The sequence below is a fragment of the Carcharhinus amblyrhynchos genome, chromosome 6 (genome assembly GCF_965287045.1).
Source record: "Carcharhinus amblyrhynchos chromosome 6, sCarAmb.v2.hapA, whole genome shotgun sequence".
NCBI classification, from domain to species: Eukaryota; Metazoa; Chordata; class Chondrichthyes; order Carcharhiniformes; family Carcharhinidae; genus Carcharhinus; species Carcharhinus amblyrhynchos.
Genome location: NC_137329.1, coordinates 29,596,186 through 29,620,198, shown reverse-complemented (window position 1 = coordinate 29,620,198; position 24,013 = coordinate 29,596,186). Strand labels below are relative to the sequence as shown.

Here is a 24,013-nt window from a genome sequence, read left to right as displayed (position 1 = left end):
AATCAATGATCTTACCTCAACAGTTTTACTTTTTGGTAGGTTAACAGCACGTTTTAATTTTTTTACAGCATCAGTGACAGCCTTAGTCTCTGCACCATCCAGTGCACTGCAAATATCCTTTACAGACTGGATAATCTGCTCCACCATTTTGTACTGTTTCCCCTGGTTAAAAGTAAACAGAACAGGAAATTGTACATACATGCTAAGGCAAACAGTACATGCCACAAATATAAGCAATAATCTTAATTGAAGAAAATGTTAGGAGCTTCATGTTCACATTTTTATTCTAACACAACAGAAAAGGTGTAACTGAAATGCTGAAGTATTCCTTCTGCAAGAGTGTTAATATGGGTTTTGCCATGCTGCTGAACTTGGCTGATGCTTTTTTTTAAGAAAAAAGAAAAATTTGAAAAAAATTCCAATATGCAGGAAAAAGGAATATTTGCATCTATATCAACACTTTCATGACCAGTGGATGTCTCAAAGCACTTTTTGAAAGATAGTCACTTTTATAATGTTGGAAACACTGCAATTAATTTGTGTGCAGTAAACACTAAAGTTGGGTGGCATAGTGGTTAGCACTGCTGCCTCACAGCACCATTGACCCTGGTTCAATTCCAGCCTCAGGTGATTGTACGCATGGAGTTTGCACATTCTCCCAGTGTCTGCTCCAGTTTCCTACCACACTCTAAAGCTGAGGGGGTTAGGTTGATTGTCTATGCTAAATTGCCCCTTACTGTCAGGGAGATTAGCAGGATAAATATGTGGGGTTACAGGGATAGAGCTTGGATGGGATTGTCATCAGTGCAGGCTTGATGGGCTGAATGACCTCCTTTGGCACAGTATAGATTCTACGATAATGATCAGATAATCTATTTTCCTTTTCTGATGTTGCGCAAAGGAACAATATTAGCCAAGGCTGCTGCTCTTCTTCAAAATACTGCCAAGGGATCTTTCACATCACTTTAGTAGGCAGAAGCATCCATGGTTTTAGATCTCATCTAAAAAGACTGCACTTCTGACAGTGCAAATCTTCCTCAGGACTGCACTGGAGTATCAACCTCAATATTCATGTTCAAACCTGAGTAGGACATGAACTCAGAATCTTTTATATCAGAGGAGCGTGTGCTACCAACTGAGCCACAGCCAACACACGTTTGCTTCCAAAGGGTATTCTCACTTTTGCATCACTATAGCAGCAATGACTGGAAATAAGCTCTAACCAGTTTTCCTTCACCTCAGAAGCCCCAGCAACTTAACATTGGAAGAAAAAGTTGATGGTCTCTCATCATTTGGGTAGGCACTAAGTACAATGATAACAAATCCTACATTCCTTGCTTGAGGTTCCATTACTGGGAGGTCACCCATGTTCGGATTCATACTGGAAAACCTCCACATTATATGCAGGCCAGCTAATTAGACCAGTGTTTACCTATTCCAAATTGGTCTTGTAAAAGGTGGTATTGAACAATCATCTTGAACTACTACAGTCTCTACATTGCCAACCCACTTTGGTAGGGAGGAAGTTAAAGGATTTTGAAGGAGCAATGCTTTAGTTTCAAATCAGGATGGTGAGAGACTTGGGAGTGGATTTGCACATGATAGCATTCCTGGGCATCTACTACCCTGGTCATTTTAGGGATTGTGGGTTTTGAAGATGCAACTGGGAAGGAAGTAAATGTTTAAAAGGTGGTACATGTGCCAATAAAGTATGCTGCTGTGTCCTGGATAGTGCCATAATTCTTGGGTGTTGTCAGAACTGCACTAATCCAGGCAAACGGAGAGTAATCCAATACATTCTTGGATTGTGCCTTGTAGAGGGTGATGGGGAAGAACTTCCAGGAATCAGGTGGCAAATTGCTCACTACAGAATTAACAGCCTCTGGTCCGCTCTTGCAGTGACAGTATTTATCTGGCTGATCCAATTCAGTACCTGGTCAATGGTAACTCTCATTACATGAAGCTGTGGTAGTTATTAAATGTTAAGGAAAGAAGGATAGTTTTTCTCTCTAGTTGGAAATGGTCATTACCTGGCAGGCGTGTGGCATGAATGTGACTTGCCACTGACCAGGTCAATCCAACCCCGAATACTGTCCAGACATTGCCTCTTGCTGACATTGATCATTTCAATAACTATAGACTTGTCAAAACAGCAAACATTCCCACATCAGATCTTATGTTGGAGGATGAAGCAGCTGAACATGTTTGGGTCTAGAACATTTCAGAGGAACTCCTGTAGCAATACTATGGTGGACATCATTGTCTTCAACTGCTTGGATACAGATACTTTGAAAAGTAGCCCATTTGAAGGAAATTACCAACTCAAATTAACTTGAGGACATTGCTTCAGATATGATTTTCAAATGGAGAATGTCAATTTATCATCAAGATCAGAGCACCCTTGATGCAAGAAACTCATTTTCTATTCTGGAATGGCTGTCAATTATTGCTTCATGGGGAATGTAGAAAATGCATTATCTTCCATTCCAATTAACCAACTTAGGTTCCCCCATTCTTCTCTTCCATAAATATTGATTGAAACCACCTCAGACATGATTGTGCTCTTCAGATTGATAATGCATGAGACAACCATGGTTCGAAGTATTTAACCACAGTTCTATTTTGACATGCATACCATGCAACGTTCTCAATGAGGTTTGGACATGCTCCATTTCTCGTTTTATTTTTCTAAAATGCCAGAGAAAGTCATACTTCATTGCAAAATAATACTTACTTCTCTTTGAAGGCATGCCTTTGTACGGTTATGATAAACTTCCAAAAGCTCAGCAAGACATTGTCTAGACAAAAAAGGCATATATTTATAAGTGGCCAAATCAAGGAAATAGTGGATACTAATTTAAATATGGAATGAAAATCTTACCTTTTAATAACTTCTTTGAAGGGTTTTTCCACCTGGCAGAGGTATTTCTCAAGATCAGTAGGTGTCTCATCATCTTCTGCCTGTTCATTGTACAGATTTGAGAGAGTTCATTATTAATTTTTGTCAAGACAACTTATTATTGGTTCCATCCTCAAGATGGAAGAAACATTTACCAAATGTTTTCATGAACAAAACTGGCATCAACTGCACATTTTATGCTCATATTCCAGTACTATTGTTGTCTGCTTCAATAAACAAAGCAGTAAAAGATGTGCTTTTTACTTGGATCCACTTGCCAATTTTTTTGAGGTAAAATGAGCATGAAATAAGGATACAAAGGTTAAAAACTGGGATGAATGAGAACAATTTACATGACCCAGTCCTGCCAAATTAAAATGTGGCAAATTGTGGGAAAGCGGAAAAAACATTCAGCAGCATGACTGAACCAAGTACTGCAAATGCCAAACGTTCATTAAACCGATGAAGTTAAAATATAGTGCCATATACTGCAAGACCTTTCATTCAAAACGACTACACTAAATTGGCATGTGCAAGCTGACTTAAAAGGAATTCACAGAAGTTAATAGGTGCTCTGACAGCAAGAGGTTTAACAAAGACAGGGAGATCAAGGATATTTTGCTCAAATTAAAGACATTGTCAAAAAACGTGGTAGAAAGTAGAATTGGCTTAATTTCAAATACTTCAAAAGAAAAAGGTCTTTGCATAATTTCAAAAAGATAAATCCTTAAAGAAAGGCTTATGATTTTGAAACATTTGCTGTCACTTTTTTTTTGAGTAGTACACATTTTAAGTGAAACGCAGGACAATAAAACTGTTCAACACTGAAAAGGTCCATGGTCAACTTCAAGAGCTATAAGATTACCCAGAATATCCATTGGTATACATAGCATAACTACTACTATTCTGCCCCAAGGAAATTTCTCAATTCCAAATTCAGAACAGGTTCTGCCATAATAGTGACATATGCATTTTCCAAGCAGTCTATTTTATGAACCAAATATATTGACGCTTTAGTGCTTAAATCCACTGATCATTAGGAACTTCTCAATTCATTATAAATGAGCATTTTTGTTCCAGCTCATATTACAACATGCTGAAATTAGTTCAACTCCAAAGTCTGTTACTCCAAAATCAAAATGCATGTTCCAAAGAATTGTATAAGTGAACTGATAAATTGTGCTCACCGTGCGGGCTAAGGCTCTAGAAATTGTACTGTGGTTTAATAACTGTAGCTTGATCTCAGTGTCACATTTACGACAGTTCTGAATGTACTCGTGGCTTCCTAAGCAGTGGTTACTGAAATATATATGAAGAAATATCAGACATGTAAAATTAAGTTTCATGTTTTATGAAATATCTAGAGCTACATTTCTGAAGATGTAAACATGCAATCTGAAAAGTAAGAACTTGCATTTATATAGCACCTTTAAAAGTAATAAAAATATCCTGAAGTGCTTTACAGAGGCATTATATAACAAAATGACACCAAGTCACTTAAGCATTAGGGAAGATGACCAGGTACCAGAGAGTTGATGCAGACTCGATGGGCCAAATAGCCTCCTTCTGCATTGTGGAGATTCTATGATTCTAAAAGAGTATGCAGGCATAGAGGGAATGGCCGACAGCCAGGTAGTCAAGAAAAATAAAATGCAGGTAGAGCAGTAGAAACCCAGTTGCTTCTCGCTCTCCAACCAGTGTAGAATTCTGAATATTGGTGGAAGTGATACACAAATCTGACAAGTGTAGCCAGAATCAAATCCATGGCACCATTACTGGCTCAGTGTAAAAGAGGTGGGGAAGGTGTTGTGGGCAGGACAGTGTACCAAGATTGGAACAGAAATACCAATAGACAATTCAATAGTTCAGGGAACAGACAAGCATTTCTGCAACTACAAACATCAATCCAAGATAATATATTGTCTCTCTGTTAGCAGGGTCAAGTATGTCACAAAGCAACCAGAGGGAGAGTGAACAGTGGTTGTGGTCCAAACGTAGGAAATTCACAAGCAGGATTATAAAAGTAGTCATTTACAGATTGCTCCCATTACAACGCCAAAGTACAAAATAGAAGGACAGAGGAGATGAATGCGTGGCTGTGTGATGGTGCAGGAGGGAGGGCTTCAGATTCTTGGGACACAGGGATTAGCTGTGGGCAAAGATGGGGCTTGTATGGGCCAGTTAGAAATTGCTCTTGGCTCCATCAGTGCAACCTATCTGGGACAATTTGTTAGTGCTACTGGGGAAGGTTTAAACTAACTTGACATGGGTAAAGAACCAGGAGGGAATACCAGAGAGAGGGTCATCAAGGAGCAAAGAGCATAAGGCGAAACAAAAAGCGCTAGAGTAGGAAATATTAAAGTGGATTCAACATAAGAGGGAATAGATAAAGTTTAAATTATTACAGTGCATGTATGTGGATGCATGGATTGTGGTAAATAAGATTACTGAGTTCCAGATGCAAATAGCCATATGCACATATTAAGTTGTGGCAACAGGGCTGGAAATCAAATAATACTGGATACAAATTGTTCACGAAAGATAGAAAAGGAAGAAGGGGTGTCAATATTGATTAAAGAGCACATTGCTATACTGGAGAGATGAAATGCCCAGAACAAAGAACAACCCAGCATGGGAAACAGGCCCTTCGGCCCAACGAGCCCGCGCCGCCGCATCATCCTACACCTATTCTACCCTGCATGTCTACGAATGGGACCCTACTCAGTCAGATTCAGGGAAGAAATAGTGTCAATTTGGTAGAAACCGATTAGCCTAAGAGCACATCTTTGGGGTGTGGGAGGAAACCGGAGCGCCCGGAGGAAACCCACGCAACCACAGGGAGAATGCGCAAACTCCCACAGACACAGGCCCAAATCCATGTATCTGCACAGCTAGCAGTGCTAGTCACTGAGCTGTTGTGGCGCCCGTCTATCGGTCCAGGATCAAGCACACACACCGACATGAAGTACTAGGCCACTCCTGGACTTCCAAGAGCAGCCCACGCACGGCCTGCCGTGTGCATGCCCCTCGCTTGACACGAGGTGGACCTCCACCTGTGGAATAAAGACAAAAAATATTAATCATACAGCCTGCCCTTCCGGTGTCTCCCGAGGTTTAACCCTAATTTAATAGCCCCTACCATATCCCTCCATTCTCGTTTCACTCATGTGCCTATCTAACTGCATCTTAAACGAGTCCAACGTTCCTGCCTCCACCACCCTACTCGGTAGCGCATTCCAGACCCCCACAACTCTCTGCGTAAAGAACCTTCTTCTTACCTCCAAATTATACCTCCCCCCCCTCACCCTTAAGTGATGACCTCTCGTGTTCGTACCCAGTCTAGGGAGCAGTCTCTCACTATTAACTCTATCTATTCCCTTCAGTATCTTATATACCTCTATCATGTCCCCTCTCAATCTCCGTCTTTCCAAGGAGAATAGCCCCAGTCTCTTCAACCTCTCCTCGTAACCCAGTCCCCCCATGCCAGGCAACATCCTGGTAAACCTCCTCTGCACCCTTTCCAGAGACTCCACGTCCTTCCGGTAGTAAGGTGACCAGAACTGGACGCAGTACTCCAAATGCGGTCTAACCAACGTTCTGTATAACTGAAGCATTAGACGGCAGCTTTTATACTCTAAGCCCCTTCCTATAAAGGCTAACATCCCATAAGCCTTCCTAACAACGTTCTCCACTTGTGACGCAACCTTCATGGATTTGTGAACCTGCACTCCCAGGTCCCTCTGTACGTCTATACTCCTAAATCGGCCTACCTTTTATCACATAGCTCCTCTCTGCATTATTCTGTCCAAAATGCATCACCTCGCATTTGTCAGGATTAAATGCCATCTGCCCACTGCACCAACCTATCTATATCCTGTTGTATCACCTGACAATCCAGTTCAGTACCCGCCAACCCTGCCATCTTGGTGTCATCAGCAAACTTGCTGATCACACCACCTACGCCCTCTTCTAACTCATTTATGTAGACTACAAAGAGGAGAGGTCCCAGTACCGAGCCCTGCGGCACACCACTGGTCACTGGCCTCCAGCCCGACAAGGTACCCTCCACAACTACCCTCTGTCTCCTATTTCCCAGCCAGTTCTCAATCCACCTAGCTACCTGGCCTCGTATCCCATGCGCCTTAACCTTTTCTACCAGCCTACCGTGAGGGACTTTGTCAAACGCCTTACTGAAATCCATATAGGTGACATCAACGGCTCTCCCATCGTCAACCGTTTTTGTCACCTCCTCAAAGAATTCCACCAGATTCGTAAGGCAAGACCTCCCTCTAACAAAGCCCACCCAGGGGAAGGGATAAAAAGGCATTTATGCATGGGGACAGGAGTCATGGCTGAGGCATTAAGTGAATAATTTGCACCTGCCCATGTCATGGTGAAAGGGCAGGTAGTTCAGGCAATAAGTGGGTTTAATACTGATAAGGAGGCAATGAATTGGTTGTCAGTACTTAAAGTTGACAGGGCACTTAGAGCAGATGAAATGCATCCGAGGACGCTGAAGAAAACAAGGATGGAAATTTCAGGAGGAACTGACTTTCCTTAAGATTCAGGTAGAAATTGCAAATAGTCCACCTTGTTCAAATAAAAAGGTTTCAAGCTAAGCCCAGCAACCACCAAGTCAGTTTAATCTTAGTGCTGAAAAAAGACACAGTAATCCAGGTCAAAGTAAATTGTCACTTGAGCAAATGTAGGCTAGTTAAGGAAAATCAGCTTGGATTTGTTGCATGCAAATTATGCTTACATTTTTGATGACATAACAGAAAAGGTTGATGAGCGAAATACTCTTGATGCAGCGTACATGAACTTTCAAAAAAGGTGTTTGATAAAGTGCTGCACAACAGAGCTATGAGCAAAATTAAAGCTCATGAAACAAAAGGGACATTAGCAACCTGGATATGAAATTGGCTGAACAACAGAAAACAGAGGTGAATGGTTGTTTTTGACATATGGAACGTTTATAGTGGAGGTCCCTAGCGTAGGTATTAGCTCCCCTGCTCTTCATGTTAATAACCTAGACCTTGGACACAATGTCAAAATTTGCAGATTTATTGCAAACCATAAAGGAGGACAGTGCAGTAGGATAGACAGGTTTGTGGAATGAGAACACAGTCTCAGATGAAATTTAATACAGAGAAGTGAGAAGTAATTCACATCAGCAGGAAGAATCCAGAGAGACAAAGGGTGCAATTCCAAAGGAAACGTAGGAACGGAGGGACCTTGGTATATCTTAGCACAAGTCAGTGAAGGTGACAGTTAATTATGCATTCAGTATCCTCGGCTTTTAAATCAACAGAACAGAGTACAAAAGGAATGAAGTTAATTTAAACTTGTAAAAGTCACTGGCTCGGCCACTACTGAAGTATTACACCCAGTTCTGGACAATGCTTTAAAAGGACGTGATGGCATTAGCACAAGCGCAGACAATTCACAAGACTAGTTCCAAGCATCAGGAACTTCAGTTATGTAGAAAGAGGAGAGAAGTCGGGGCTGTTTTTGACAGGAAGTTCACAGAAGCTGGGATAGAGGTATTTAAAATTATAAAGGCTTCGTATGAAGTAGACAGGGAGAAAAAGTTCCTGTGGTGCAAGGATCAAGAACTGGAGGGCATAGATTTAAAGTAACTGGCAAAAGAAACAATGGAGACATGAGGAGAATTAAAAAACGTTTTTAAATATGGAGTATGACGCAAGCAGGGTCACTTGAGCCTTCAAGGGAGAATTGAATCATTGTTGGAAAAGAGATTTGGGGGAAAAGCAGGGTTGTGTCACTTTGTGAACTGCACCTTCAAAACGGCCAGCACAGACAAATGGACTGAATAGCCTCCTTCTGTTTTATAACCATTTTATGATTCTAGTCAATGAATAACATGGTTAAGGAGTCAGGATTTAAAGGACTGTCTTAAAAAGAAGAAAGAGACAGGCTGGAAAAGGGCTTTGGGAGGAATTTCCAAGAACTTGGAAGAGATTGAAGGTACAACCACCAATTAGGGATGCTCAGGCGACCAAAAGAAATGAGCACAGACAACTGATGATTTTGAAGTTGCATCTGCAGTGGGATGGGGAAGAGGGAGGAGTTTACTATGGTCACTGTCACATGTCAATTGTGACTTTCAGAAGCATGTTAGGATAATGTGACAGAAACAGAAACGTGATTGAAGGAATTTAAACAGTGTGCTGGGAAAGATGGACATATTTAGGAAAGACAATATTTTGACATTAAAATGCAAGCTGCATCTGATGCAGCTGCATCAGAGTTTAATAGTTAAACAGTGATAAAGTGAATTTCAGGCACGAGCACTGCAATTTTTCATTATACTAATAATAAAAAGACTGGTGCCTAATTTGTTCCACACAATTTTCCATTTTAGAGTCCACTAACTTTATGATCATTGCAAATAGTATATTATAGCCTTGGCGTTCTTCATAAAATTTTCCAAAAAGAAAAAGCCATAAGTGGGTCATGAAGATCCAACTAAAACCCCAAGGCATTCTTTAATCAAAAAATTAGTCTTGCATGCATGTCAGTGGCTTTAATAAAGACAAACACATTGTTTTTTGATTTACTGAGCTTAATTTTCTTACCATCATTCAAGCATTAGAAACTTAAAAGAATGACCTAGAAAAAAGGGTAATCCTCCACTTGTGCATAAATTTTCAAGCCAACAATTTCACGGAGCAAAAACATGCAAGTTAATTACTTTTGTCACATATGGAATGAGGCCCCTAAACACAGCGAATATATTATGTCGTTTCCAAGGTTTGCACAATATGTCAGCACTCAGTCCAACTTCTAACCACCCAGTCCCCTGCTAATTCCATAAATTAAAAGGGAAGAGGCCAAAAGCTGAGATCAGTTGCTGAAATTAATTAATACACCCATGCCCAATATTGAAAAATGACAGCTCAATGAGATGATCAGTTACTACAAAGACTTTTTAAAAATAATGAAAAATGAGTGTGCATATTAAAAACATTAGGAAGCCCTCTCCTAAAGCTAAACAATAGAAAAAGTTACAACTACAATACATGATCAGAGACAATTTTAAAATTAAGTGTAGAAGTTGGATTCAATTTGAAATTGAATTTGAAGTTTGTGTTCAAAACAGGTGAACACAAAATGAAATGCAGTCTACAACAGAGGTCACAACTATGTTATGAGCAATGTATAACTTGGAGTTGAACATAAATTGTTTCAATTTCATTAGGTTGAAAGCACGCTTTGGTATCTGGGAGACTGTATAGGCTCCTGACTGAAAGGCAGGTCTTTGGGTTTGTTGTCTACATTTTTAATGAGGTTTTACAACCTCTAGAAATGTTAAAAGCGTGAAATAAAAGGGGTTAAATATTTAGTGATTGTGGGGAGACAAAGTAGAAAAAACTCATCTGGCACCAACGGTCAGGTGATACAGACAAAGGAAAAAAGACAAGTGTGTCTTTGGAGACAGGAATTTTAAACTTTCTGATAAGACTACAAGGCTATTGGGATAGTAGCTAACTGAACAGTTAAAAAATTCTAATTTACTAGTAGCGCCACTGCTAAACTGAAAGATTGAGTTTAGGGAACTGCAGAAGTGCAGTTTCAATATTTTGGGGAGAGACACATGTTGGGTGAAAAGCATTAAATGAATGCTCAGAAATTCACCAGAAGAAAACCATTTGCCACTGTGTCAGTCTCAAGCAAGCAACTTTTGTATTAAGCTAATAATAACCCTTCGCTGATTTATGTGCATGTAAAAATATTGTTGGATGAAATGAAATGTGAATTTGAAGCACCTTCCTGTTATTGTATTGACATTTCTTCAACATTTTTGTCTGCTGCGATACAATTCATGCCTTCTTGTTTAATAAATACATTGTGTGCTAAAAGAGCAAGCAGATTCCTGTGAATTTTGTTCATGGTTTCTAAAACAAAAAGTTAGGATGCACCAAGTCAGATTTCTCACTCTGGGACCAGTATTATCAGCTGATGTGATATCAAGTGTACAGAGCCAAAATGTTGCAAACATTCAAGAAGAACTCATACAAAAAATAAATAAGTCAAAAAGCAACTTGAACATGTTTTACGAATAAAATTATTCTTACTGTGAGTACCCTAATTTCCAAAGTGAAAATTCACACATCAATACTGGGAAGCACGAATAAGTGTTTCAGCCTCTTACTTTTGCAAGACTTCCTCCTGTCCACAGACTTTCAGTACGTAGCTGCCAATGTCAACCTTATTGAGATCATCATGAGCCCAACACAGAGCTTGCATTATAATAAGCTCTACATGGGAGCTCACTGTAAAAAAAAGAGTTTCAAGATTAATATGAAACAATTACAAAAGGATACAAGAAACACTTGCACTTAATTCACATCAGTAATTTTATACTGGCAGAATACTCTCCAGTTTGCAGTGTCAGTGATTTTAAACTGAAGTTACAATATTTTTCAAGAAAACCACAGTTACTAATACTTTCCTTTTTAAAGGGTGACATGGATACTCAATAGAGCATATTGAACTGGTCTAGCCTATAATCAATATGTGCAATTTCACACATAAATCTATAATTACTGAAACATTCTAAGACATACAGCTGACTGAGAATCTGCATAAAGAACATACAAAAATGAAAACCAAACTGGTGTAAACATAAAATTACATAGATCACAGGTGGAAAAATTGCAAGTCCATCCTGGCCAGAATTCATAAATTATATTGTAAATAAATTAGTATAATTGAATTGAGATGGCATTTACAGCATTGACCCTCACCATCAAATATTTAAACTCATTTGTTGACCAAGAATTAAAGTTAACAGATAAATCTGCATTTGTAGCACATCGTCAGAAGTAAATCCAGTCACTTAAGTAATTTTGGGAGAAAAGTTGGAGAAAATGAATACACAGCCAGGGGATGCAATTCAAAGGTGCTTTTGAAGGAAGGCAGGGGAGCAAGGCAGAGGACATTTTAGAAAACATACTTCAGGTCAAGCCAACTGAGGATGCTTAACATTAAAGTGGATTTCACGTTGTTTAAATTCTAAGAATGCAAAGTCCAACACTGCAAGCTTTCATCTGGAAAAAGACTCGGATTAATGGTTAGCAGCAGAACTTTTGTTGAAGGCCAAATAATCTGCTTAGTTTTGACAAACGTTTCAAAGAAAGTTCATGCACAGCCTAGTGTCAGTTAGCAAGATGGTACAAGGTGTCCAAGATGACAAGAGAGAAATAATACAATGATGAATTTGTATACAATTGAAGCTAACTTAATACCTGTGACTATTGAGGGACAGTTTGAAAATACAAGAAAAGGAGGCCAATGCAGGAGTTCTTGGAAGGGGAAGAAAAAACTAGTAGAGGAAGCAATAGGCATTATGGTGAACCAAAGGCGAGCTACAGAATGGATCAAGAATGAGAAAATAAAATGTTAAAGGCATCAACTCCACTGAAAACTATGGAGGCCAAAATGGGAAAGTCCAGCATGACAGTCTAAAAAATAAATTGACACTTTGGGTTTTGCCCATCATATGCAAGCTGTTGCAGTAACAAAGATAGGGAACTGGCTGCCTCTTCAAAGTGACGACACTTCCAAAAACATTAAAATTGGCTGTCTTGAAGAGCACTATATAATTGCAAGTGCTTCCTTATTTCTACTCACATATCCAATGCCATAAGCGCCTTGAAAAATTTAGAGAGTCTATCCTATTTTGGATGTGGTGAGTTACTGAGGTTGTCACATTTTTGGCCAAACATTGGTCTCACCGACAGTTAGCTTGTGACATAATGAGTGAGGTACGCACACTGTTTAAATTGGCAGGACATACATTATGGGCTTCAAACACGTTAGTGACATGTCAACTCGCTATTATATGAATGCAAGTTGACTTGTCAATTCATTGTTATTATATGAACACAAGTAAAAAAACTTTGCCAGGTAATTTTGCAAAATTACATCTAGTTTGGAGAGCAGCAATTACAAAGCTGTTGTACATTATTCTTTGATAGGTCAACTAGATCACTGAAATACAATACTCCGATGTGCAGTGATAATTGGATTTCAAATTGAAACAATAAATTTGCTTGAAAAATAAACAAACCATCTACTGAAGACTACCTACAAACAATCTATTGAACCCAGATTCAGGAAAAATTCTTACATTGTTGATTCCAGCAGGATATCCATTGAAGAATTTTCCATTCAAAAGAAGCACCCTGCTAGATATTATAGTTCCTACCGTGAAGCACGCATCAGGAAAGTTATCACTAGTTAGAAGCAATACTGTGTGAACAGCAAGTGTTGAAATCATCAAAACACATTTACTGCAATTTCTTGCAAAAAGAAAATTTCAAAGGCATTGCTGAGCATATAGCAAGTTACATCAAGCGATTAAAAAATATGACTCAACTGTAGTCATTAGCATTAGGTTGCAAATTGTGAAAATTGAAGAGTTATGTTCAGTGAATCACGTGAATATCAAGCACTAATAAAATATATCTAACAGTTCCACTCATTGTCAAAGCAAATGAATTGGTGGAAATATAGTCCCGCATGAGTTGCAGATGTAGTTGTAGTGCTACTTCACTGGAAGCATGATTTCAGATAGATATTATAAGAAGAACTTAGCTTAGCCCTAGGGCAGGTAAAGGCAAGGTCACCCACTGAGAAAGTAAAATCAAATGGCCAGAATTAGGAGGATTACAGATATTAGCAGGTTGTAAGGCTGAAGATTATACAGTAGTGGGGGAAAGGATATGGAAGGATTTGTAATTAATTAACATTTTATAGTCACAGCATTACTTAACCAGAAGTCAATGGAGGCCAATGAGCACAGAGCTGTTTGGGGGGTGGGAGAAACAAGTCTAATTGCAAATTAGGTGATAGGCATCAAAATCTTGGATGACTTAAAAATCGACAGAGAATAGAAACAGCATCACAGAAGCAGCTGTAAATAAGGAAATGGAAGGGAGAGAGGAACTCAGGAAAATTACAAGCATTATAAAAATGGTGCTGAACAAATTGGAGTTGCAGGCTGACAAACACCCAAATCCTAACAGACTTCATCCCAAGGTGTTAAAAAAAGTGGCTCATGAAATGGCTGATGCATTGGTCTTAATCTTCCCAAAATCTCTTCATTCAAAAAGGGAAATAGATAGAAAGCAGGAAACTACAAGCCAGTTAGTTTAACGTCATAGGGATAGTGATAGAGGAGCTATTACTAAATAAGAGATATAGCAGGGCACTTAGTTCAGTTCCATAGCAGGTAGCACAATCAGACAGAGTCAACACGGTTTTTGTGAAAAGGAGATGATGTTTCACCAGCTTATTGGAGTTCTGTGAGAAAGTAACCTATGCTGTGGATAAAGGAGAACTGGTAAATACATTGTACTTAGGTTTCCGGAAGATATTTGTCAATGTTCAACATTAAAGACTATTGCAGAAATAAAAAGTTCACAGGATAGGTGCTATCAGGAAGCAGAGAGTAGACATGCATAGGTCTTTTTCAGGTTGGCAAAACATAACACATGGTGTGCCACAGGGCCTCAACTGCTTCCTATTTATATTCATGACTTGGATGAATGTGATGGTTGTCAAATTTGCTGATGACACAAAAAGACAGGTAAGAGAGTAAGCTGTGAAGATGACGTAATGAGGCTACAAAAAGAATACAGATCGTTTGAGTGGTCAAAGTTCTGACAAACTGAGTATAATGCTGGAAAATCTAAAATTGTCCAATTTGGCAGGAAGAATAAATTAGAAGCACATTACCCAATTGGCAAGAGATTGCAAAGCTCTGAGGTGCAGTGGTGCCTGGTGTCTTAGTGCATGAAATTGCGAAAGGTTAGTAGGCAGGTACAGCATGTAATGGGTATGGTAGTAATTTGAAGAAAGGAAACAGGTGAAGGTATTAATACTAAAAATGTGTCACTATGGAAATGCAGATCATAACCTAAAAGTGCAAAAATCATTGCAGTTTAGTTAAAGATTTACCTTCAAACTCCTGACATTTCATGGTAAATTGAAGAATTTAATGTTCAGTAGGCTGGTTTGTGATAGAATGATACCAACATTATGGTTCAATTACCATACCGACTGAGGTTGTTTATGAAGGCCCGCCTTCTCAATCTTGCCCCTCACCCAAGATGTGGCAAATCTTTAATTTAAATTACCACCAGTGAGCACTCCACCTCAAAAGAGGAAAGCAGCCTTGGTTGTTTGGGACTATTGCGGCTTTAGCTTTACATTAGACCTCTATCAATAAAATTAATAAATTGTATTCTGATTCAGGCCAGTGACAAAAACAGAACAGTGGAGGCACCTTGCGCGATTAATTTTATCATAAATTTCTGCTGATCAAAGTAGCCATTTCAGGCACGTTTTATGTGTAAAAGCAATATACTACAGGTAGTGGGAATCTGAAAGAAAAGCAGAAAGTGCTGGAAATAATCAGACAACATCTGATGAAAGGTCATCAGTTGACACACTAATGCTGTGCCTCTCTCCACAGATTCTGTCAGACTTGCTGAGTAATGTTAACGATATTTCTCTTTCCACAGATGCTGTCAAACTCAAATATTTCCAGCAGTGTCTTTTATTATATGTCTTGTATACAGTTATGTGCAGTATAATGTACATTTAATTTACAACATGCATGTGAGACCATGGAGAACAAAAGCACTGTTTGAACTGATGCTTTGAAGTTGCATGAACAGATCTTGACATTATCAGGCTAAAACAGAATGAAGCTAAGTGCTATGCAATCACGCACACATAATACTAAATGTAAACTTCACACCGATTACTCAAGAAGTGATAGATTGCAAATCTCACCATCACAGGTGAATGTGACTGGCTCCCGAAACTCCTCAATTTCTATGGAGACCTTCACACTAGCATTTTCTCCATTCATATCGCGATGAAGCATAACAGGACTCAAAACATAACCTGGATTGGTGGAGTGGTCGCTATATGGAAATGTGGTTCGTAACCTAGAAGTGCAAAAAGCACTGAAGTTTAGTTAAAGATTTAGCGTCAAACTCCTCTGATATTAATTTGAAAAGTCCAATATTCTACCCCTTTTTAGCCAAATTTAATGCTTGAACCCATATCAATCAGATTGGATAGCAATTTGAACCACCATGCAGTGCTGGGATATTTACATTTAACTTTACTGTACATCAGAAGAATTTAATAATGGTTCAATTGTTATGTGACATGCATATCCATCTGAAGTTTTAAAAATCCATCTTCACAGATCACAATTATATTTGTGATGCATCACAAAGGTGATGCCACAGGAAAAAAAAAGACATTTCAATTATCCTTACCTTTTAACATTGCAGATTCAGTTAGCACTGAGATAGCAAAATGATTAATCTTGTTCAGTATGCTATAAATGATTTATTTTTCTGATATTCCACATTCTTACACATAGTGCTTATATTTGAGTTTTAAACATGTGGAATAAACTGGAAATAAGACCTCTTCAAAGCCTGTACAGCAATGAAGTAGAAACTTTATCCTAATTTGTCTTTATAAACATGTCTATGGGCAATTCATACGCGTTCACAACTTCAAATACCAAACAACACAAAAATTAACATTGATTTTAATAAACACAAAGGAAAAAAAATTGGCCATTTCTTACTTAACAAGTTCTTGCCAAAAAGCTGCCACCTCCCTATTTTGTGAATCGATTTGTTCCAAAATATTTTCTCCTTCAACATCATTACTGGTCCCATTTTCACCCTACAATAAAACCACAATTCCAAATCAAAACTGACAATGCAACACATTAACCACAGTAAGATTAACCACAGTACATGGCAGGGACCAAAACAATAAACTAGTTGATTTTTCCTCACAAATGTTAGATTTTCAGAATCGATCAAGTCAGTTAGTTTGCTATTTAAAAATTACTTCTCAAAGCCTGAAAGCTATTGCAATAGAATGTTATTGTGGTTTAGTCTAAAAGACGTGTTTGTTGCATATCCCATTTTCACCCTATAATAAAGGCAAATAGTTTTAAACCAAGTTTAGCTCTGGAATGCAATACACACAGTTAAGCATTGTGCATAGCAGGACGTTCCACACATAAAACAGAAATATGTTTACATTAAATATACATGTAAAAACAATTAATTTTTGTATGCAAGCTCTGCCAAAAACATTGCAAAAGTTCAATGAACCCATGGAGATTTTTTAAGATTACAAATTACAATTTGGATAGGAGTTATACAGATTAGAAAATTTAATCTATCTTAAATTTGGATACACAGTGTTACAAATGTTCATGAACATTTTGCAAGCATCATACTCAATGAAGCATTGTGAAGAATACAAGTCAGACAGCAATCGTAAACATGCTAATAACAGAGTGCTTTGACAGCAAGCAAAAGGAGGTGATTTAATTATCACTCAATTTGCAGTACATTCCTCAAGTGTACACTCAGTGCATTTCAAAGTGGAAAATGACATCATGCATTACACTCGCAGGAACCAAAATAAAGCTTTTTAGATTTTTCACATGGGAAAACAAAGTTACATTCTTATAATAAACCAGGTATATTAGTTAACTTTTTAACATTACGTTCCAAAATATTGGGCAGTTTTAGAGCAGAATGCTAATGGCCTTGAAAAATTAGGGAACGTGGATTACTAGAGATATAGAAGACCTGGTTAGGAAGAAACGAGAGGCGTATGTCAGGTCTAAGCAGCTGGGAACGGAGAGAGCGTTGGAGGAATACAGAGAGAGTAGGAGGGATCTCAAACGGGGAGTTAGGAGAGCAAAGAGGGGGCATGAGATGGCTTTGGCAGGTAGGGTTAAGGAGAATCCAAAGGTGTTTTACTCCTATCTTAAGAACAAAAGGGTGGCTAGGGGTAAAATCGGTCCTCTCAGGGACAGACGTGGGGAATTGTGCTTAGAGGCAGAGGGAATGGGGGAGATCCTGAATGAATACTTTGCGTTGGTATTCACGAAGGAGAGGGGCTTGATGTCTAGTACGGTCATTGAGGGAGCGGTAGACCAATTGAAAGATCTATTGATTACGAGGGAAGTAGTGTTAGGGCATTTAGAGGGCATTAAGACCGATAAATCTCCGGGGCCTGATTGCATTTATCCTAGGCTGCTTCAAGAGGCGAGGGATGAGATTGCTGGGCCTCTGACGCAAATCTTTGTCTCTTCTTTGGACACAGGTGGAGGTCCCAGAGGACTGGAGGATAGCGAACGTGGTACCGTTGTTTAAAAAGGGTAGGAGGGATAGCCCAGGTAACTATAGGCCAGTGAGCTTAACGTCAGTGGTAGGTAAGTTGATGGAGAGGATTCTTAGGGATAGGATGTATGCGCACTTGGAGCGTTGCGATCTGATTAAGGATACGCAGCATGGCTTTGTCAAGGGGAAGTCTTGCCTTATGAATCTGGTAGAATTCTTTGAGGAGGTGACAAAAACAGTTGACAAAGGACGAGCCGTTGGTGTTGTCTACATGGATTTCAGTAAGGCGTTTGACAAAGTCCCTCATGGTAGGTTGGTACAGAAGATTAAAGCTCATGGGATATGTGGTCAGGTATCTAGATGGGTAGAGAACTGGCTTGCAAAGAGGAGTCAGAGAGTAGTAGTGGAGGGGTCTTTTTCTAGCTGGAGGTCTGTCACTAGTGGTGTGCCGCAGGGCTCGGTACTGGGACCTCTTCTCTTTGTAGTGTATATAAATGATTTGGAAGAGGGAGTAGGTGGTGTGATCAGCAAATTTGCTGATGACACCAAGATGGCTGGATTGGCAGGCAGTGAGGAGCAGTGTCTGGCAATACAGCAGGATATTGATAGGCTGGTTGATTGGGCAGATACGTGGCAAATGGAGTTTAATCTGGATAAACGTGAGGTGATGCATTTCGGCCGGAATAACGTAGGAGGAAGTTATATGATAAAGGGTAAGCCTGTAAGGAGTATAGAGTCGCAGCGAGACCTGGGGATGCAACTGCACAAGTCTTTGAAGGTGGCAGTGCAAGTGGAGAGTGTGGTGAAGAAAGCCTTTGGTATGTTAGCCTTTATAGGAAGGGGTATAGAATACAAGAGCTGGAGTCTAATGTTGCAGTTGTACAGAACGTTGGTTAGGCCTCATTTGGAGTACTGCGTACAGTTCTGGTCGCCTTACTACCGGAAGGACGTGGAGGCTGTGGAGAGAGTGCAGAGGAGGTTTACCAGGATGTTGCCTGGTATGGAAGGACTGGGGTATGAGGAAAGATTGAAGAAATTGGGGCTCTTTTCCCCTGAAAGACACCGACTGAGGGGGGATCTAATAGAGGTATATAAGATTATGAAGGGTATAGATAGAGTAAACAGAGGTAAGCTATTTCCTATAATACAGGCACATAGGACAAGGGGCCATGGACTTAAGGTGAGGGGGGAGCGGTACAACACAGGTATTAGAGGGAGGTTTTTCACACTGAGGGTAGTGGGGGTATGGAATGCTCTGCCAAGTAAGGTGGTGGAGGCAAACACGCTAGAGTCCTTTAAGAGTAACTTAGACAGGCACATAACTGAGTTGGAGATGGGTGGATATAGGAGAACCTTTTAAATAAAAGGTCATTAGCATTGGGGCGTCCCTGGTAATGTAAATGGGTATAGTATGATAATAATGTTTTTTCCTCTTTTCATTCACAGGTTTTACGTCGGTCCACCTCGTGCCCAACGAGGGGCATACACACGATGGGTCGTACTGGGGTTGCTCTTGGTTGTTTGAGATTGGCCTAGTGCTTCATATTATTAGTGTGTGCCTAAACTGGACAAGATACTGGGCAAGACGACAGCTCAGTGACCATCGCTGATTGCTATGCAGACACATGGATTTGGGCCGGTGTCTGTGGGAGTTTGCGCATTCTCCCCGTACTTGCATGGGTTTCCTCTCACACCCCAAAGATGTGCTGTTAGGCTGATTGGCAGGAATAAATTGTCCCTAAATCAGTTTCCCTCAATCTGGATGGCCATAAAACATTAGAAACGGGTCATGGGTAGAGAGGTGGACTGGTGGTGTTGGGATGGCAGCACGGGCTCGTTGGGCCGAAGGGCCTGTTTCCCGGGCTGATTTAGTTCTTTGAACAAAGCCGACCCCTAATGCTCCCATCTACATTGCTTGCTTGGGAACCAATGACTTGATTTAAAATTCTCATCCTTGTTTTGAAATCTCTGGCCTCGCCCTTTCTGAACTCGAATCTCCGAGGCCCACAACCCTCCAGGACGTCTTTGCTGCTCAAATTTAACCCCGTTGTGCATCCCTGATTTTAACTGCACACCAGTTTATGGCCTTGTCTTTAGGTGTCCTAGTTCCAAGAACCCTGGGATGTTTCACTGCATGAAATGCACTACATATAATTTGTTGCTGTTGAAGAAACATTAAAATCAACCCAGCAGATCAACCGTCGTTTTCACCTCTCCATCTTCAGAACATTGCACCTCCACTGGCACCAGTGATCACTGAATATCAGAAGGTAGCAAGACTTCAATAAGTGACAAACTCATTGTGAAACAAAAGCACGGAATACTTCCAACGGAAATTAAAAATAACAGGTTAGAAATTGCAACTACATTTAGTGTTGACAAAAAAAATCCAAACATTACCACTCATGGCATCATAGAAAGGACAGTAAGGAGTCTCACAACACTAGGTTTAAGTCCAACCAGTTTATTTGATAGTAATCCCACAAGCTTTCAGAAACGGTGTTCCTTCGTCAGGTGCGTGGAAGGTTCTGATCAGAGAAGGACATATTAAGATACATGCAGTTAACTGAACCGAAAGCTTGTGGGATTACTATCAAATAAACTGGTTGGACTTAAACCTGGTGTTAAGAGACTTCTTACTGTGTTTACCCCAGTCCAACGCCAGCATCTCTACATCATCATAGAAAGGATACAGAATAGATGGTTGCCATTTACCCTCGTGGTGCCTGTATCAGTTCCCTGCAAAGAGCAATTCACCCTGTGGCAATCCTCCACCTTTTCTCAGTAACCCCAAAAATCTTCTCTTCTGATAATGAGCCAATTATCTTTCGAAAGCCACGATTGAATCTGCCTCCACTAGACAGTCCAGATCCGAACCAATTGTTGCATTAAAAAGGTGCTGCCACATCTTTTGCCAATCATCTCAAGTCACTGATGTTTTGAACTTAGCACCAGGGAAGCAACACGTTGCAGACTGGGAGAGTAGGATACACTCGGGGGACTCCTTCATTGTGATTCTTTTTAATTGGGAGGTTGTCACCCATTCTCACACTGTCTCCAACCATAAGCTGTGGACAGCCTCATATATAAACGTACCAGCTACAAAGCTCTCAACCTGTTGTGACACTTCTGGTCATCCAGAACACAAGACAAGACATGGAGCAGGTGTGCACACCAAAGTCTGACTTATTTATGGGAGCATTAAACTAAAACTTAAATAATCAGCTACATCCCAATGAGCGTCATCTCCGGTGCTGCCTTTATCATACAAGGGGGTTAACGGAAATTATTTTATGCAACTCATTATCTGCAACCCTCAAGATTACAATTGACAGTTACATTGAAAGCTTACCAGTATACTCACTGTAGTTTTCTGTTTCTACACATTTTGTGTGTTACAAAGTCACTCATATCACTTACTGGATTTCACTCATACTTGATTTGGCTCCTGCTCCTTTATATTGTGTCTCCAATCTCCCAACATTCTCTAGAATCTCTGCTCCTTCTTAAATTGTGCTCCTCTTGACAAGAGCTCCCACCAGCCATTATTCACATTGGCCCATTCCTGGCTGGTTTCAAGTATCAAAAGGTTTCTCAAGTCGCAAATGGCTTGATCTACACGTGTTAAACTTCCCTCTGTTGGCTGGCTTGAAGAGCCACCATTTTCTACTGCCTGTTAGTTCATTCGTCTACTTTTCCCAACAGTCAGAAACAGACACCTGATTTATACGCAGGCTACAATGAGTCTAATGGTCATTTACACAATGAGCAACAGGGAACAAGTCCACATAAAAACTGATGTGTAGTTTAATAGTGGGTTTAAGACATTCCGGCTCTTCTGAGGAGAGGTTAGGTAGACTAAGATTATCTATTTAATAGCAAGTTTAGATAAGGGACAACTCCAATAATGAAAACCTACTTTTTTAAACAAAGAGCAATTAGCACACCCAAATACTTGCAGAGCAATTCACTTTTCACCAAAGGAAACCAGCCTTGGTTGGTAATTTGTGCTTTCTCATTTCCTACTCAAGCAGTAAAATTTCCTGTGTTCAGGAAACTGTCGGCATAAGAATCATTCGTAGTGCAAGTCTCCATAACACAAAAATCTCTGACCAAAAAGTAACTGTGCAAGCAACTGTTACGAAAAAGACAGGATAAAACTTCTGACTTTTAAAACGTATTGTTACTGTTAAAAGTTCATATCATGGAGGTCATGTTCATATGCGAGGAACATAGCTGAGAAGTGGCCTCTTCCTGGTACACACAGTTAATTTTTAAACTTAAAAAAGAGCACTTGCTTTGAGTTTCTTCCTTTTCTTTGGACTTTTCAGGAAGCACGCCATGTCCCCAGTGCTGAACAAACATTGCTGGGGGTGACAAAGTAACAGCCTAGAACAATTAGGCTTCTTGTTTATTTAATTTTAGATGGTTGGAGCCAGGGAAGGAGTGGAGAGAAAGATGTGCCACTGCTTAGCATAGCAAACACATGGACAAACTATCATCTGGTCTTCTATGGTGTGAATATTGTGTTCATATTTTACATAAACATGTACAAGGGCACAAATTGGCAATTCCAAACATTCCCACTTGCGAAAGAAGGTAGGTTCCCAGCCAATGCCCGGCCAATTATTCGTACAAGTAATTACAGTTAAATAGACTGTTGTGCTTAATAGCCTTAAAAAAATACTTAAATAATTGCATATTAACATGTTTTTCTTATTCTCAGGAAACAAAGTATTCACAAAAGGTTTTAAAACAGGGACAATTGGTGGATATCCTTATGTATTCTGGTCACTGCAACCAAGGCTTCCTTTTCTTTTCATACAGATTGTATTGGAGATTTGGCCGAAAGTGATGCTTACATGAGAAGAGGATAACAAAAGTTTGTTGTCAACTGATTTCATGTAAAATAAAAATTGAACGTCATGTGCAAGCTGCCCGTTCAGTTTAAGCACTTGTTCAGGTGCCACACTCGTACAATTTTACCTGGTTTGGATCCAGATATACAGTATGGGATGGTGTGCTGAGGTGAAGTATTTCTAATCAAAACATAAAAGGTAACAAAAATCGATCAATTCTTAAGAGGCTTGGCGAAACCTTGACTATAATGCTCAATAACCTGCATAATGTGTAATTAAGTATTAGGTCACAAGTAGGCTTACATTAACATCGCAATGAAGCTACTGTGAAAATCCCCTAGTTTCCACACTCCAGCGCTATTTGGGTAATGAGGGAGAATTTAGTGTGGCCAATGCACCTGACCAGCATGTCTTTCAGAATGTGGGAGGAAACCAGAGCATCCAAAGAAACACACGCAAACATGGGGAGACTGTCTGTGCACAGTCATCCATACCAGGAATCAAATTGCACCACCTAAGGCATGATGCATAGAGATTTTACATGCAAACTAGTGATTTTTTTTTAAAAAAAGTGCAAATAGAAATTGGAAAAAATATGGAAGACGGACAATTCCAATTAGTTCCTCTGGTTCTAAATGCAAGACTGTTCAAAGAGATTGGAATTGGCATCAATGTGAGCAATTTTATTGCCTTTTTAAAAAGTATGCAGATCTGGTCTCCATTATAATCCATGTAACGTATAGTCATAATTCAATAAACTCAGACGAGACACATTTCTTTGAGATGCGAGGTAGACCAGAGTGGACATTTACTCTGAAAGCTGTCTCTTGCTAGGTTTATCAAGCTGGTAGTGTGCCGAATTTTGACACCAGACGGCACAGAAGAAAGTTCCATTTTGCAGCTTTAACAATTACATTTAAAGTTTAAAAACTTGCCTGGTGAAAAACACCTTAAAAATTCCCGTCTCACAGCTCTGGACAATTCACATATATTTAATATCTCAACTCATTAGGGAATCGGGGATCTTCGTTGAACCATATATTGTT

The 24,013-nt window shown here is 39.7% G+C and overlaps 1 protein-coding gene across 3 annotated transcripts in view; it reads right to left on the bottom strand.

Annotated features, from left to right (window-relative positions):
- Positions 1 to 24,013, bottom strand: part of pik3c2a (phosphatidylinositol-4-phosphate 3-kinase, catalytic subunit type 2 alpha) — a 120,829-nt gene that overhangs the window by 60,081 nt on the left and 36,735 nt on the right. For 2 of the 3 annotated variants that reach the window (XM_080190126.1, XM_080190127.1), the window contains exons 3-9: positions 16,545 to 16,645; positions 15,728 to 15,885; positions 11,076 to 11,196; positions 4,087 to 4,198; positions 2,882 to 2,961; positions 2,735 to 2,798; positions 16 to 162 (exon numbers count right to left, since the gene is read on the bottom strand). In XM_080190126.1, the coding sequence (XP_080046252.1) occupies positions 16 to 162; positions 2,735 to 2,798; positions 2,882 to 2,961; positions 4,087 to 4,198; positions 11,076 to 11,196; positions 15,728 to 15,885; positions 16,545 to 16,645 (783 nt within the window). The remainder of the gene's footprint in view (positions 1 to 15; positions 163 to 2,734; positions 2,799 to 2,881; positions 2,962 to 4,086; positions 4,199 to 11,075; positions 11,197 to 15,727; positions 15,886 to 16,544; positions 16,646 to 24,013) is intronic. The other variant, XM_080190128.1, reaches the window with a different exon arrangement.